Genomic DNA, 14204 nt, shown 5'->3' on the forward strand with positions numbered 1-14204 from the left:
GACTGAATCAGTAGATATATGCACATGGTGAACGTTTTAGGCGTTTTGAAGTTATTTGTCTACCAAACACACAACTTTATGCCTCCACTACGTTTTAAAAAATATAATGGTCTATTAAATTCCGAGCGATAAAGCACGATAAAGTGAAATGTGTAAGCTGACGGCTAAATCCAACATCGTGAACATGTGCATTCGACAATTTGCATGTGACTGTGCAGTGTCCACTGTCGCCTCTGAGAAAACCGGTGCGCGATCTCACGACAGTCTAATTTCTAAGGATCTCGGTTTACGAAGCGAAGAACACATTGCTGTGTTCTAACTATGTTAAGCTGAATCTAAATGTGCACATAGAAAAGAAATCGGTTGACTTACAATTCACTTTTGCCGGATTTCTCCCAATTTTTGCAGCTTTCCACAGACACACAGAGAGCCGCCATTTTGAAAATAACAATAGAACACCCGGATGTTGGTACCCATGATGCATCAATGTATCAAATATGGCAGCCCACAGAGCTGACAATGCAACCTCTTTGAGCAAATCACAACAGCAAAAAATAAGACGGAAACAACTGCGATCACAGCACATGTTGATGAAACACGAAGGAATGAAAACAACCGAACAAAAAACAAAGGTAAAAGGTTCATTCTCGGGCAAGTACTCTTAAACCAAAATTATGACAACCACGAGTGCAACAGTACGCTACAGTACGGTTCCCAGACACTTCGCACCAAAACCACTTCGCACCATACCATCTCGTCCCATACCATTTCGCACCAAAACCACTTCGCACCAAAACAACCTCGTACCAAAACCTCTTCGCCCCAAAAATCACGTCGCCCAAAACCATTGCGCCCCAAAAACAATGCCACTTCACTCTCCAATTTATCGCTAACCGTTAAAAGCTGAAAATAACCGACCACTGCCAGTGAAGTTTTAATCACCTTTCTATCATCCCAGGACTGAAATCTTGAAATTGTACACATTTCGAGAAAATGACATCGCATCGTGCAATACCGCGCACGGCACCTGAAATGTACCATTTAGTAGTTTGCGTGTTTCTTTTTTTTTCTAATATACCGTATGGTTTCATGGAAGAATAAATGGTTCGTGGTAGCCAAGTTGTAGGTAAAAACAACGTTATGATACATCGTGGCATCGATGTTTTAGCCTGTTTTAGGACGAGTTGACGGAACTATACTTTAGTGAAGTGGTTTTAGTACGAGGTGGTACTTGGGGCGAAGTGGCGTTGGACGAGGTAGTATTTTGGATGAGGTGGTTTTGGTTTGAAATGGTTTTGGGACGAAGTTGTGTGGGGCGAACTGGTTTTGATGCGAAGTGTCTGGACCCCGTACAGTACGGGCAGTGTCAATGTCAATGTCAGTCGCTGTGTGCCATATTACAATGTACAATGCACAGCAAGGTACACTAGACCAAAAGGAAGGTTTTTTCAGATCGGGAGAAAAATTGACCTTCTGAACTGGAGAATTTCTCCCGATATGGAAACTTCTTTTGACAGAATAGTTCTGCGCAATTTAATAGACATTTGTGCATTTAAATGTACTAGTATGTTAATTATCAAATTTTAGGGCTTCTCGTCACCTGGACCCTAGCTGCAAAATTGTAGCTCTACGGTAAGGCGGTCGGCAAGTTTTGTTTTTTGTGATCTCGCTCACCAGTAGGGCTACAATGCTGAAGGCCCTGTAGTGTTCAAAATAAGTGTGTCGCACGTGACGCGGCATACCCACAAATTTACTGGATTTGGTTGTACCGATTTATCACTACTGAAGGCTAAACACTATACCACACTAACCTTGTCGTTTATGGGGTTTGGTATTTGTTCAAACACGTCGATCGGGTTCCAAAAAATTTTTCTGGGAGCCGCCATTACCAACTTCCAGTAATGGTGGCTACCAGAAACACGCTCAAATGCCACGTCATGTGCGACACACTTATTTTTAACACTACAGGGCCTTCAGCATTAGTGCTACTGGTGAGCAAGGTTGCAAAAACCAAAAGTCACCAACCACCTCACCATTTATCTAATCGTCTCAAAACGGACGAACTACGAGCAGACCTACGAGCTCGTACGAGCGAAGTACGAGTGACGTAATGTGCCATACTTTCAAAGGACGAGTGACGTAATGCATGTCCCAAAATCGACAAAGTGAGCGTCAAGCTGAGCGTGGAAAAACAAAAACAGCGTCGAACTGAGCGTTGAAAAAAAAAAGACAAAATAGGATTCGAAATGAACGTAGAAACATGCCAAACAGAATGTCAAAGTGGGGTTCTGAGTACGGGTGCTAAAATATAGCAAATATGCGAAATAAACACGTAATGACTTGACTGATTTCAGCTTGAATATAGCAAGTACAGGAACGAGTTCAAAACGTCTTTCACGTGGGTATAGGCCCAACTACTGACTTTGCAGCAATAACACTGTTGACAAAATCTCAACAACAATAAATTGTGGGTTCATCATAATTGGTATTGCATGCATTAGTGAATTTTCAAAAATGACATTCATAATTGCATATATTTCAACTTGGGTAGCAAGAAAACCGACGTCTGAGTGACTGGCATTGGGCGTTCGTTCGTGTGCAAACATCGCGTGCAAGTTACGGTGGGAGTAGGCAATAATAGCGATAAACAAAACGGCCAGTTTAGCCTACCCACGATATTGTAATACATACGTCATCTACCCTCTGATGTGATTTTCCTCTAATTAACGCCAAATAAATAAATATATTTGTAAAAATACATTATTACGTCGACGCCGACTTCATTGACGTCGACAAATCGACGTCAACATTTATACTACGACTGATGCCTGGAATTATCTACCGAACTGAGTGTAGCTAGGTAAGTTTGGAATGTGATGAGTTGGTTTTGAGTGATGTTTTTTTTTGTTGTTCAGGAGCGCGAACGAACGAATTGAATATAGAAGTATCGAGCATCGATATCTTGTATGGCTTCTGCACGTTCCGCGATGACAAACAGGAATATTGACCCCACAGTGACCTGACTATACCATTATTCAATAGGCGGGGCCGTATTCTCAACAATACACACCAATAATTAGTGTAGTTCTGATAATGTGCTTTTTCAAAACTTGAAGTTGAATGCGAGGTCAGAAAATGTTAGTCTTTAAAATCATTGTTGAGTAGAGGTCATTTTCAAATAGACTGTACAACATGAGGTACACACGGATGCCACAAAAACACCCGCCAACTCATAAAATCCTTCATATTATTCATTGTACACTGTGAGAGAGTGTCGCGTCGTCTCCAGTCTTGACCCGTACGTACAGACTCGTCCGAAAGTCAAAGCCTAGTATTCCTCCGCACTGCACTGAACCCGCTCTCACGACCAAAAAAATAATCATACGAAGTTCACACCCGCTCCTACTTCCGAGTTTCGAATATACACAGAAAATGTGTCTAAGCGTTCGTTTGTCGTAAAATCCTTTCACATAAACAAAAATCTTTCATCTATGGAATACAACATAGTCCTAGGCGTATTCATAAAAAATTAGGTCAAAAGGCATGTGTAACTTATAGCTTGCATACGTCACTCGTCCTTTGAAAGTACGGCACGTTACGTCACTCGTACTTCGCTCGTACGAGCTCGTAGGTCTGCTCGTAGTTCGTCCGTTTTGAGACGATTACATACCTCACCTCACCGTAGAAGTACAATTTTGCAGCTACCTAGTCCCCTTACCATGACTGTTTTGACCCCTCCACCCTTGTCACCCTGACCCCCTCATACCTTTCCTTGTATCATTAGCTCGGAAGCAAATAGATAGTTTTGTTCAATGCTCATGTACCATTTTGAAGGGCTGTAGGCTGTATGGTGCCTGCATACTTCGAATCAAAACAGCTAAATTATTGTTTTGGAGGAAGCAGATTTTCTCACACAAACTCCATCAATATTCCCAGCCAAGTTGCATGATATATTCAGTAAAATGTTGCCATATGACAGGAAAAGTGTAACAAGGTTAAAGGTATACAGTCACCTGTAATCTAAATATGCCCATATATGGTCAAAGAGGCGCTCCTTGGTATTCAAAATCCCCGTGTGAGGGCGCTGTTTTTAAAAAGCGGCCACCCGCTTAAAATCTGTGATTGGTTGTATTTTCTCTTTCCATGGTAACTGTGGCAAAATTGGAACAGGTGACAGTATACCTTTAACCCTTTCCTGCTGAGCGCCCTTGTCCGTTATCCTGCCAAGTCAGTAGAAAACGGCCCCATAATATGTGCCTGCAAAAGATTGGCTCTCCTGCACGCTATCCTGCCAGGCATTTTGGCAGAAATCGCCCATTTTCAGGGTAGTTTTAGCCGTACTTATACGTGTTAGACTTCGATAATTTCTACATGCCCGTAGACAGGGGAAGGAGCTCAAGGGTTACTGCAGAAAAAATTTGAGGTCACCGGCTTTGTTTGCCCCTGGGAGTGCGTCATTTTATTGCCGTTTCATGTTTATTTTTCGGAAATAAACTCCTTCAGTATTACGCACGTCCGCTAGGCACAAACATCACCTCACTCGTCTGTTAGTCAGAGACCCTGGGGGTCGTGCTAGGGGTGCAGCAGCACCGGCAAACCTGTCCTGTTTCCCCAGGGTAGGGGCAATTGAATACGTACCTTAAACGACTTGGCAGTGTAGCACAAAAACTACGTTTTTGCCGTTGTATTAACGACATGGCTGAGCCATTGAAGCACAGCTCCACGTAGTTTAGCCAGCTCAGTTGGGAGTTGGCTTACGAGTGTTACCGTTCATTACTGACTTAATCGAGTGGTCCTCAGTCAGGTATGGGTTTGTACCGACATGGCTTGGGCTGCAGCTAACCAGTGATAACCAGTCACTACACCCAAGTCTTCAGTTCACTTTTGCGATGCACGGGTACAACGCAATATGCTTCCATTGTTCTAGCCATCGACGTGTCCACATGCCTGGCGGCCATATTGTACTGCTAGCTGGTTTGCATAACAAAAGCAGTCCCTGCTAAGTGCAGGCGGTATCCCCGTAGCATTGACCTTATGTCACCTTTTGAATTCTCTGTACGCAAACAGCGTACGTAGTTACCAATGCGTCGGCAAGAGGATACGTTTGCCTGCAAACCAGAGCCAATACTTCGGACGATGGAATAAATAAAAAATCCAAAGCTACGTCCATTGAATGGCACGGCCAAGGCGGTGAAGGACGTTGCCTGGCTTGAACTTGCAGAGCTGAAGCCCAGCATAGTACGTCATGTAATGGTATTTCCGAGTCGTTCATATCCGTTCCATCGGAGGAACAAGTCAAGCCGTCCCGTCAAAAATACGTTCTCATTTTCAGTCATGCACAACTGAATAACTGACTTTCGTCTCGCACCATCGGCACATCTGCCAAGTCGTTTGCAAGAGGTAGCCTTCTAGATTAGCATTGCCGAGTTGGTCAAGTTCGGCAGCATTCTCTATAGTGCCAGGCAGCCAAGTACGTCCACTCCGCCAGAAAACGTCACCATGCTATCCTGCCAAGTCCGCTAAAAAGCGGTAAAAAAAACCAGCCCCCCTCGGATGTGGGGACTGGCGGACAGGTTTCTGCACCTTTCCCTGTCTATCGACTCCCTGCGAACCCATTTCGAGGGGAAAAGGCGTTCCTTGTCAGAAAACCTGTCCTCGGATGACCCCTAAACGCACAAGGGATAGCAAAACGTAGTGCCGTCGACTTGGCAGGAAAGGGGGTACCCAAAAAGGGCCCGATTTCCACCGAGTTGGAGAATAACGGTCACCAGTGCTTAGATTCTGGCTACACCGAATTTCAAGCGGATTTTTCACCGACTTGGCAGGAAAAAGGGTTAAAGTGACTAGGTTACTGCAGTCACTCAGTGCTGCAGTCGAGGTAACCACAACCAGTGATAATGAGGTGTGAATTACCATGTGAATCACCTCCACTTGTACTTTTTAACGTCAAATTCCTGTTCTGGAATTCAGTCATTAACACATTTAAACTTACACATCTAGGACAAATTCTCCCAATCGGGAGAATTCTTTGTATAAGAGAAAGACTGTAATCGGGAAAGCAGTATCAAAATACATGTAATATTTCTCGGTCTCTCAAAATCCCTCTTTTGGTCTAGTGTGCCTCACTGTTGTATTATGCAAACTTTATGATTACTTGATCTTGACTTTAGAATATCTTTGTCGCCAATGGAGGCCTTGGTAATGGAATACAACGAAGAGACCTGGAAAAAATCTTCAGTCATTTTGGCAAGCTAACACAGATACTGATGCTGCCAGAAAAACCATACTCATTTGTATCTTTCAATGATGAGAATGAGGCTGGGAAAGCAGTGGATCATTTGCATGGGAAAACAATGAAATCTCTGACAGCTGATGCTGTCAATGATGTCACATTATATTTATCATATGTCCATAAAGGTAAGTTATCATATGTGTGTAGTTAATTACATAATGTTGTAACACACTCTTTTGGCTGATCCGTAACCCTATCACTCCCTTGGCTGTGTGTTGTGCCATTCTCAATAACACAGCCAAGGGACTGGCAGGGCAATTGATATGCAGGAAAACAAACGCCCATCATTCAATTTTGTGAATGCATTTGCTGGATAGCATATGTTGGCTCTTGTCACTGGGACAGATACTCAGACTCATACTTTTTGGTCTACCACTTGTGGGGGCTCACTTTAAAGCTCTTGAAGTAAGAGAATTGTAGCCATCTTAATTTTTGGAAAATCCATATTACATTTTTCCTCTTGTAGTTAACACAAGGATGGCAGCCATTTCGAATTTCAGATATTGGTAAATGATAGATAATTTGTTTCTCGAGTACCAAATTTTGCAATGGTGACCCATGATTTTGATTTTTATTCTTGATTTAGTAAAAGAATGGTTTCAAGATTCATTTAGGAAAGATAAGCAAAAGTTTAAAGTTTCCTTATGAGTTATAACAAGACATCTATATCACTGGTTATATTTTGTTGTGATTGAATTGAAGCATTTCATTTCCATTTGCCTGTACACAGGTCTGCAATCACCCTTGAAATGAATAGGGTTGGACCAAACCAAGGAGTGAAAGGGTTTAGTTATAGAAACTCTGTGGTTTTATGTAATGATTTTATAATTATTTGAAAACTACCCATCAAGAAATCTACCATGAAATAAATTTGAATGAATTTCTCTATTTTTAGTAAATCCTGAAAGTGAATTATTAGATATGACTTTGTTTTAATTTCATTCAAGGCTCAGCAAGCCAAAATGTTTGTGACTTCTCATGAATGGTGTTTGCAAACTTGACAATGTGCTACTTGGAGAACCTTATTGAGATCATTTGAATCATTTATGTACAAAACAATTTTTTTAACACAACCATCCAGCTTTGCCAGTGTTGCATTAACAAACTACCAATCATTTGCAACTCTGCAAAAAAACTCAAATAATCATTCTCTAAAATCTCCACCATCAAAACTTTATTAACCTTTCTTTCCAGTTCCAACTTTGTACAGCAGCTGTGGAAATCTGCCAAAAGGAGTCATCATTATCGAGGACTTTGTTGATGATGAATTGGAGAGAAGACTAGTAGACAGTGTGACATGGGATAAAGATGAGCAGGCTGTGAATGAAGGTAAACACTCATCCAACAACAGATACATTAGACACTTCAAAGTCAACCAGCTTTTAATAATTTCATGAGACTCAAGGTATTTCTTTTCAATGCAGTATATTCTTGTAAAGTGCAGTTATTTGATTTCTTCAACAATGAATGATCCAACCTGCTTCAGCTGGCAGAAGATCTTAAAAGAAATACTGTCTCATTTGAAAGAAATTACTTTCATTTGAAAGAAATTACTTTCAAAAGACACTGTTCTTAGCTTCTTGGTTTCTTTCATCATTGAAGCAGTGAAGCCCAGTCTCAGATTAAAACAGCTTTAATATCAGTAGGCAGCTTTCTCAGTTGTCATCTCTCATTTGCTCTGTACAGAAATCAATACCAGTGTATTGATAGCTTTGTCAGGTCAGAGGTAATAGGTGTAGTTGAATTTACATAACTTGTCAATATCCAGTATTCAAAGTTACAATTAAAAGAGAAAAAACAAGTACCGTATCTTGAAAACAGCATGATTATCTGGTATTAAAACAGACAGTGTTCAATCTTTGAGCAAACACTAATTTATAAGAACAACATGTAACCTTACTACACTCAGTGTGACAGTTTACGGACAGGGTAGTGAATTTCACCCAAAGCCGTTTCATAAATGACGAGCACTACGAAATCTTATTACCATTACTTTTCAAAATTTTATTGTGTTTATCCTCAAACTGTTAACATGACGGAAGTAGTATTAAGGGGGTCAAAGTTGCCAAATTTTTGACCCCATGTTAAGTGCGTAGTAATCGGACTTCGTATTTGGAATGTGATTAGCGGCTAAATATTGATAATTTGTGTGCATAGAAAACTGCTTATAAATATTTCGTGATAATTAGTTACGTTTAATCCATGGACAACTCAATATTTTGATGCGTGTGGCGCTTACCTACCGTACATGGGCTGTCTCTGTGTGTTGCTTTCAGCACCTTGTATCGTACCGTCTGGCTAACTTTGCCAAGTTTGTAGCTTCTACCTAAAAAATTATCCAAAATGGAACAGCAGCATCACCTGACTTAATATGTGGTCACATGACTTGTAGAACGCTATCAATATGGAGCAAAATGAGTACAACGAACAGCATGTCATTAAATGTCTGAAAACTGAAGTCGTCCGAAAACTGTCACGCTGAGTGTATTTGAGATCTATTTCATTCTTCAACTCTGTCTTATAGCGCAAAAGACTCTAAAGCACAGAAGAGTCAAGCATTACGGATATGAGTTCAGATATGACAACAACAATGTTGATAAAGACAGGCCGCTGCCTGATGGGATACCAACTCTTTACAGTGATGTCATCGATGACATCATGAAAACTGGGCATGTGCAGAACAGACCTGATCAGATCACCGTTAATCAGTACCAGCCTGGCCAAGGTATGTCTGGGTTACAAGTCTGGTGTTTGTGCTTTGCATACTAAGCACAGTATATGTACGTCTATTCAGACTAAAAGAAGGCTTTTGGTCTGCTATGTGTAGTAGCTGGTTAGTCTCTACTGCATATGTGTACATTATATGTTGAAGGCAAAGCTACATGAATACATAATTTGATTGTGCCTATTACCACTGAAACGTCATTGCAATTTTGTTCATACTTCTTTACCTTGAAATTTAACGTGTCGTGATTGAAATGTAACATGTCCTGATAATATGGATCAGTTATGTAAGCTCTTCTAAGAAGGAGACATTATCGCAGTCATACTGTCAGTACAGTGAAATTTTTATCATTGCATTCATACATTTTTTAAGATTAAAAACAAATTATTGTATTTTCAATTTCTGTGGAACACACTCAGACACACAGCCAATTAACTCATTACTTGTAAAATTGTGCTTGAAAATCTTCTCCAAAACTAATTTTACCTTTGATGTTTTGTCTTTCTTGCTTTTCACGTCAGGTATTCCTCCACACATTGATACCCATTCAGCTTTTCAAGATGAGATTATTTCACTGAGTCTTGGCTCAGATGTAAGTATTTAAAAATTCCTTCATTCTTTGGAATCTCATCAACCAACACAAATGACCAGAACAGAGTCTAGGTGGTTACGTGTAATAGGCAGTTAGTTGCGAGTTAACAGTCAAGATAGAGTTGTATTACAATTTTAAAGGAGGTTTTTCCAAACATTTGGTACAACCAGTGTTTTCTGAGTCAAAAATTGGATCTCTATAAATGGAAAGGGTTTAAGAGGTTTAAGACTGATATTAGCTTCCCTGAATCCTGTTCAAAGTTTCAAATGGCACAGAGGCATTTCAACTTGGATGTACATGTAGCCCTGAAAATAAAGCAGTTAGTTTACTAGTATTCTGTTAACATAGTATGTTTTGTTGGTTAGTTAATGAAGGTTAGCAGAGGTTGATGGTACTGATACCATGGAAGACTTTGGATATGGTAGGAGTTTGCAAGCCCTATAACAGAATCGTACCCACTTCTAAACAGGTGTTTTGGGTATTTTCAACCTGGTCCTGGTCATGCTTGCATTTGAACATTGCCAAAACTTGACCTACATCTGGTTTATATGAACCTCCAAATCACTGTTGACTTTAAAGCCATCTGGTGTAAAATGAAATCTATTTGGTAGAAGATCCTCTGTGCTTTGTTTGAAAGCAGGTTTTACAGTCTCTTTCATCAAAGGTACACTTCCAACCATTTCTGTTGATTCAGTCAGAATAATCACTTACAAAACTCCTTTGAACATTCTCAGGTCATAATGGATTTCAAGCATCCTGCAGGTCAACACATACCAATGTGGTTACCACGGAGAAGTCTGCTGATAATGACTGATGAGAGTCGATACCTGTGGACTCATGGGTATGTAGATATTTCAGTCTACAATGGTACATCATTTTGCTGGCAATCCATCCATCTGTCTGTAGTCAACAACCATACATTGATTGGAAAAATAGTGCAGTAATTGTGTTTGCGAATTCACTATGACTTGACCTTTTAGAATTAAAAAATGGTTGTGTGTAAGTCCAGGGTTGAACAATTGGCATTTTGGAGACAACTACATAACTGTTTACGTTTAAATTTGTTGTCAAAGTACAGCGTAAATCTTTCCGTGACTTCACACGAAAGGAAGGACTGGAATCACATGTTTGTGCAACAATGCTCTGATTGTGCAATTTTGAGAATAAAATTTTAAAATAAATTTACAACCATGTATAAAAACCATATTAAATCATATATTTAACAGACTTGAGATATGTTGTATGTTGTTCAATATGTTATCATTTTGAAATTGAAACCTAAGTAGAGAAGGCAAAAATATAAGAGGGTAAGTAGGAGAAGAAGAAAAGGAAAGAAGATGCTGAAAATTGAAGGTCAGTTTCTTCTACTTTTAGTTTATTCCTCATTTCTTATTTCATATCAGAATTACTCCAAGGAAGAATGATGTTATTCCCGTTGCCCAGACAACCAGGGAGAGTGATGAGGGGGGACTCACTTTACACAGACGTCAAACAAGAACTTCATTTACATTCAGAGCTGTGAGACATGGACCTTGTAATTGTGGTGAGTTTTATAGCGCCCTCTAAATTTCATGTTCAATTATGAAAGTAAAACTTGGCTTCAGACAGATGATTTTTCTTTGCTTGCTCACTTAAAATAGAAATGTTACGTATCAGTAACTCTGTATATGTTTGCTCAGATGGAAGCCTGCGCATCGTGTTTTTGCATAACAATTCAAAACCAAGATTTAAATTTTCCTTTCATGCTAACTATTTTCAAATAGTTCTATTATTCCTGTTTGCTTTTCCCATCTCAAAGCATATCCAGAGAAGTGTGACTCACAACAGAGCCAATCAGCCCAAGACACAAATCAAAGCAAGAGTTTCCTGCCACAAACTGAGCAGGAGGCATCTTCTCTGGAAAGAGAGCATGTGCATGAAGTGTACGAGACGATTGCCAAGCACTTCAGTGATACCAGACACACACCATGGCCGAAAGTTGTGGAGTTTTTGAAAGAACAGCCTGACAGTGCAATATTTGCCGACATCGGTAAGTCTAAATTTGTAGAACATATTATACAACCTGTTCACTTTAATTTCCTGTAAAATATCCAGTCACCACTGAAAACAATGGGGTTGGGCTAAACTATGGTTGTGAAAGGATTAAATCCAGAATGTTATGCTTTCACAGCATGACATCATCCTGCCATCAAAATTTGTTCTCCCCATCAAAGCAGTTGGCTGTGCTTTGATTGAAATTATGTCTGCAAATGCAACTGGTTACAGGTCTCAGAATACAGAATACTAAATTCTATTTATTACCATACATTTTGTGGAAAAAATCATTGACATTACTCAAATAGTCAGTTCAAGCAGACACCTTGTCTCACAGCCTGTACAAATGATAGATCAACAGAATGCATAATTTTCATTTCCAGGATGTGGAAACGGAAAATATCTTGGTGTCAATAAGATGTTGTTTGAGGTAAGCACTGAAGCCCTCCATTTGAAAAATCATCAACTTGTGTTTTCGCAGAACTTAAAAATCATAAAAGAGCACCAATATGAAGAATATGATATTATTGTTTCATTGTTCATACAGTATGAGACATCACCAAGGACAAAATATTTTTCAATACTTTTGTAAAATAAAATGAAATAGAATCATTTAGGGCTTTATCTGTAATGTTTTTATCTGTAACAAATGTGTTATTTTCATGATTGATGTTGATATTTTTATTGTCATTGTCTTCTGAAGCATAGAAATTGTTCTTTTTATCATCAGATTGGATGTGATCGTAGTCAGAACTTAGTAGAGATCTGTAAGCAGAGACATTTTGAAGCATTTGTCTGCGATGCTCTCTCAGTACCAATGCGTAACAGTAGCTGTGATGTGGTCATATCCATTGCAGTCATACACCATCTGTCAACTCAGGTAAAATTCCATTCATTTCCTGACTTATGGCTTACAAAATCTGTTCCTGGTATAAGGTGTCCTCACCCAGTATACTGCCTGGCCTGTATCACTTCTCCTTCTGCCAAGTCAGTGAAAAGCAGCATTTAGCCAAATCTGTACATATTTTCTCCCACTCCATATGGTATGTTGCAGCAGGTTTAGTCATTATCTACGTTTAAGGTAGCCTTTAAATGTTCAAGTCTATGTTTAAGTGCAACATATGGGACATGTACCTAATTAGGTTTAGCCAACTTGACCTGATGATAACACATGAACTTGATAGAGTTAACAGAGATTTGTCTGGAAGGACAGGTTTACTGCATTTCCATATCTTGCCAACTTTCATTTCTTTCAGAATCACAAGAATATATTTCTTCATAAGTAATCACCTGTATACAGGATAAATAGCATTGTCTCGTGTGTAATCTTACTCAGTCAATCAAGCTTTTCATTTCTTTGAAAATGTAGGCAAGAAGATGCAAAGCCATCGCTGAGATTTCAAGAATTTTGAGACCAGGTGGACAAGCACTGATATATGTTTGGGCTATGGAACAAGAAATGTACAAGGTGAAGTCCAAGTATCTCAAAGGATTAAAGCCAAGGCAGTCTGGTGCTGATGATGACAGTAGCAAAAGGATGAATTCTTCGACTTCATCTGACAAAGTTTGTGGACCATGCAGCAGTGCTGATGATGATGGACAGCAGTGCATGCATCCATCAAATGGGACAGAACAGAGACACACGGGGACGGATGATGCAATCAGAACATGTGGCGTTGATCAGAGGTTAGCGTGTCAATCATCAGGTCAGGAAAACAGTGTGACTGATCTGTCATGTGCCAATGGCATTAAAAGTCAAGGTCAGGCAGATGAGAATGAAACAACAGTAGGCGCAAATCAAGACAAGGAAGGAAACGCACATTTAGAAAGTGAAAAGGGAGAAGAGGATCATGTGAAAAATGTTGATGATAAACTGAACACTGTGTCGCAACCAGAGTCTCTACCAGTTCATGTGAATAGGACGGCTTTTGTGAAGCAAGACTTGCTTGTCCCGTGGCACCTAAAAGACAAAACATCAAAGAAGAAACAAAAGAAACCCCAAAACACTGAAACAAAACAGCTTGAGGACGTAAGTGTTGATTGTGCAACCGCTCAGAAGGCAGCTGTCTATCATAGATTCTATCATGTCTTCAAAGAGGGTGAATTGGAAGCCCTTTGTGAAGAGTGTCAGGATGTGAAAATTGTGAAAAGTTACTATGATCGAGGAAATTGGTGTGTCATCATTGAGAAGAAAGAAGTATGATCAATTTGTAGCATTCATCAATGTTATGAAAATCGTAACAATAAAAAATAATGAAATTCGATATTTTATAGTGCAATTTACTCATGTAAGAGAAAAGAAATAAACAACTTGTACTTGTGCAATCAACTCACTGTAAGTGCTCGCTCAGTCTCTGTGTGTTATGTGTTATAGTATTAGCAAACGGTAAAACTATGCTGCAAAAAGTTATTCATAAAAATTGCACACAGAATCAGATTAGAAGATTGATTCCTACTTCAACACTTCATATGTCAAATAATATACAAGATGTTAGTTCTGATGAGTGTGATCATGATGAAATCGACCCAAAACTGGAATCTATCACTGGATTGAAAAAGTG

General features: G+C 39.6%; 2 protein-coding genes across 5 annotated transcripts in view; one reads left to right on the forward strand and one right to left on the reverse strand.

The window, feature by feature from the left end:
- LOC139131606 (THO complex subunit 2-like) overlaps nt 1-459 on the reverse strand; it is a 48857-nt gene extending 48398 nt beyond the window's left edge. For all 4 annotated transcript variants that reach the window (XR_011552164.1, XR_011552163.1, XM_070697729.1 and 1 more), the window contains exon 1: nt 373-459. Coding sequence is in view for 2 of the 4 variants with exons in the window: in XM_070697729.1 (XP_070553830.1) it covers nt 373-437 (65 nt within the window). In the remaining 2 variants the exon portion in view is untranslated. The remainder of the gene's footprint in view (nt 1-372) is intronic.
- On the forward strand, nt 431-13982 carry LOC139131608 (tRNA (carboxymethyluridine(34)-5-O)-methyltransferase alkbh8-like). The gene is made up of 11 exons (XM_070697730.1): nt 431-632; nt 6171-6417; nt 7487-7621; nt 8817-9017; nt 9539-9609; nt 10344-10450; nt 11013-11152; nt 11408-11638; nt 12027-12073; nt 12374-12523; nt 13013-13982. The coding sequence occupies exons 1-11, from the start codon at nt 498-500 to the stop codon at nt 13844-13846; spliced, it is 2298 nt and encodes a 765-aa protein (XP_070553831.1). The 5' UTR covers nt 431-497; the 3' UTR covers nt 13847-13982.
- The last annotated feature ends 222 nt before the right edge of the window (nt 13983-14204 follow it).

The sequence above is a fragment of the Ptychodera flava genome, chromosome 4 (assembly GCF_041260155.1).
Source record: "Ptychodera flava strain L36383 chromosome 4, AS_Pfla_20210202, whole genome shotgun sequence".
NCBI lineage: Eukaryota > Metazoa > Hemichordata > Enteropneusta > Ptychoderidae > Ptychodera > Ptychodera flava.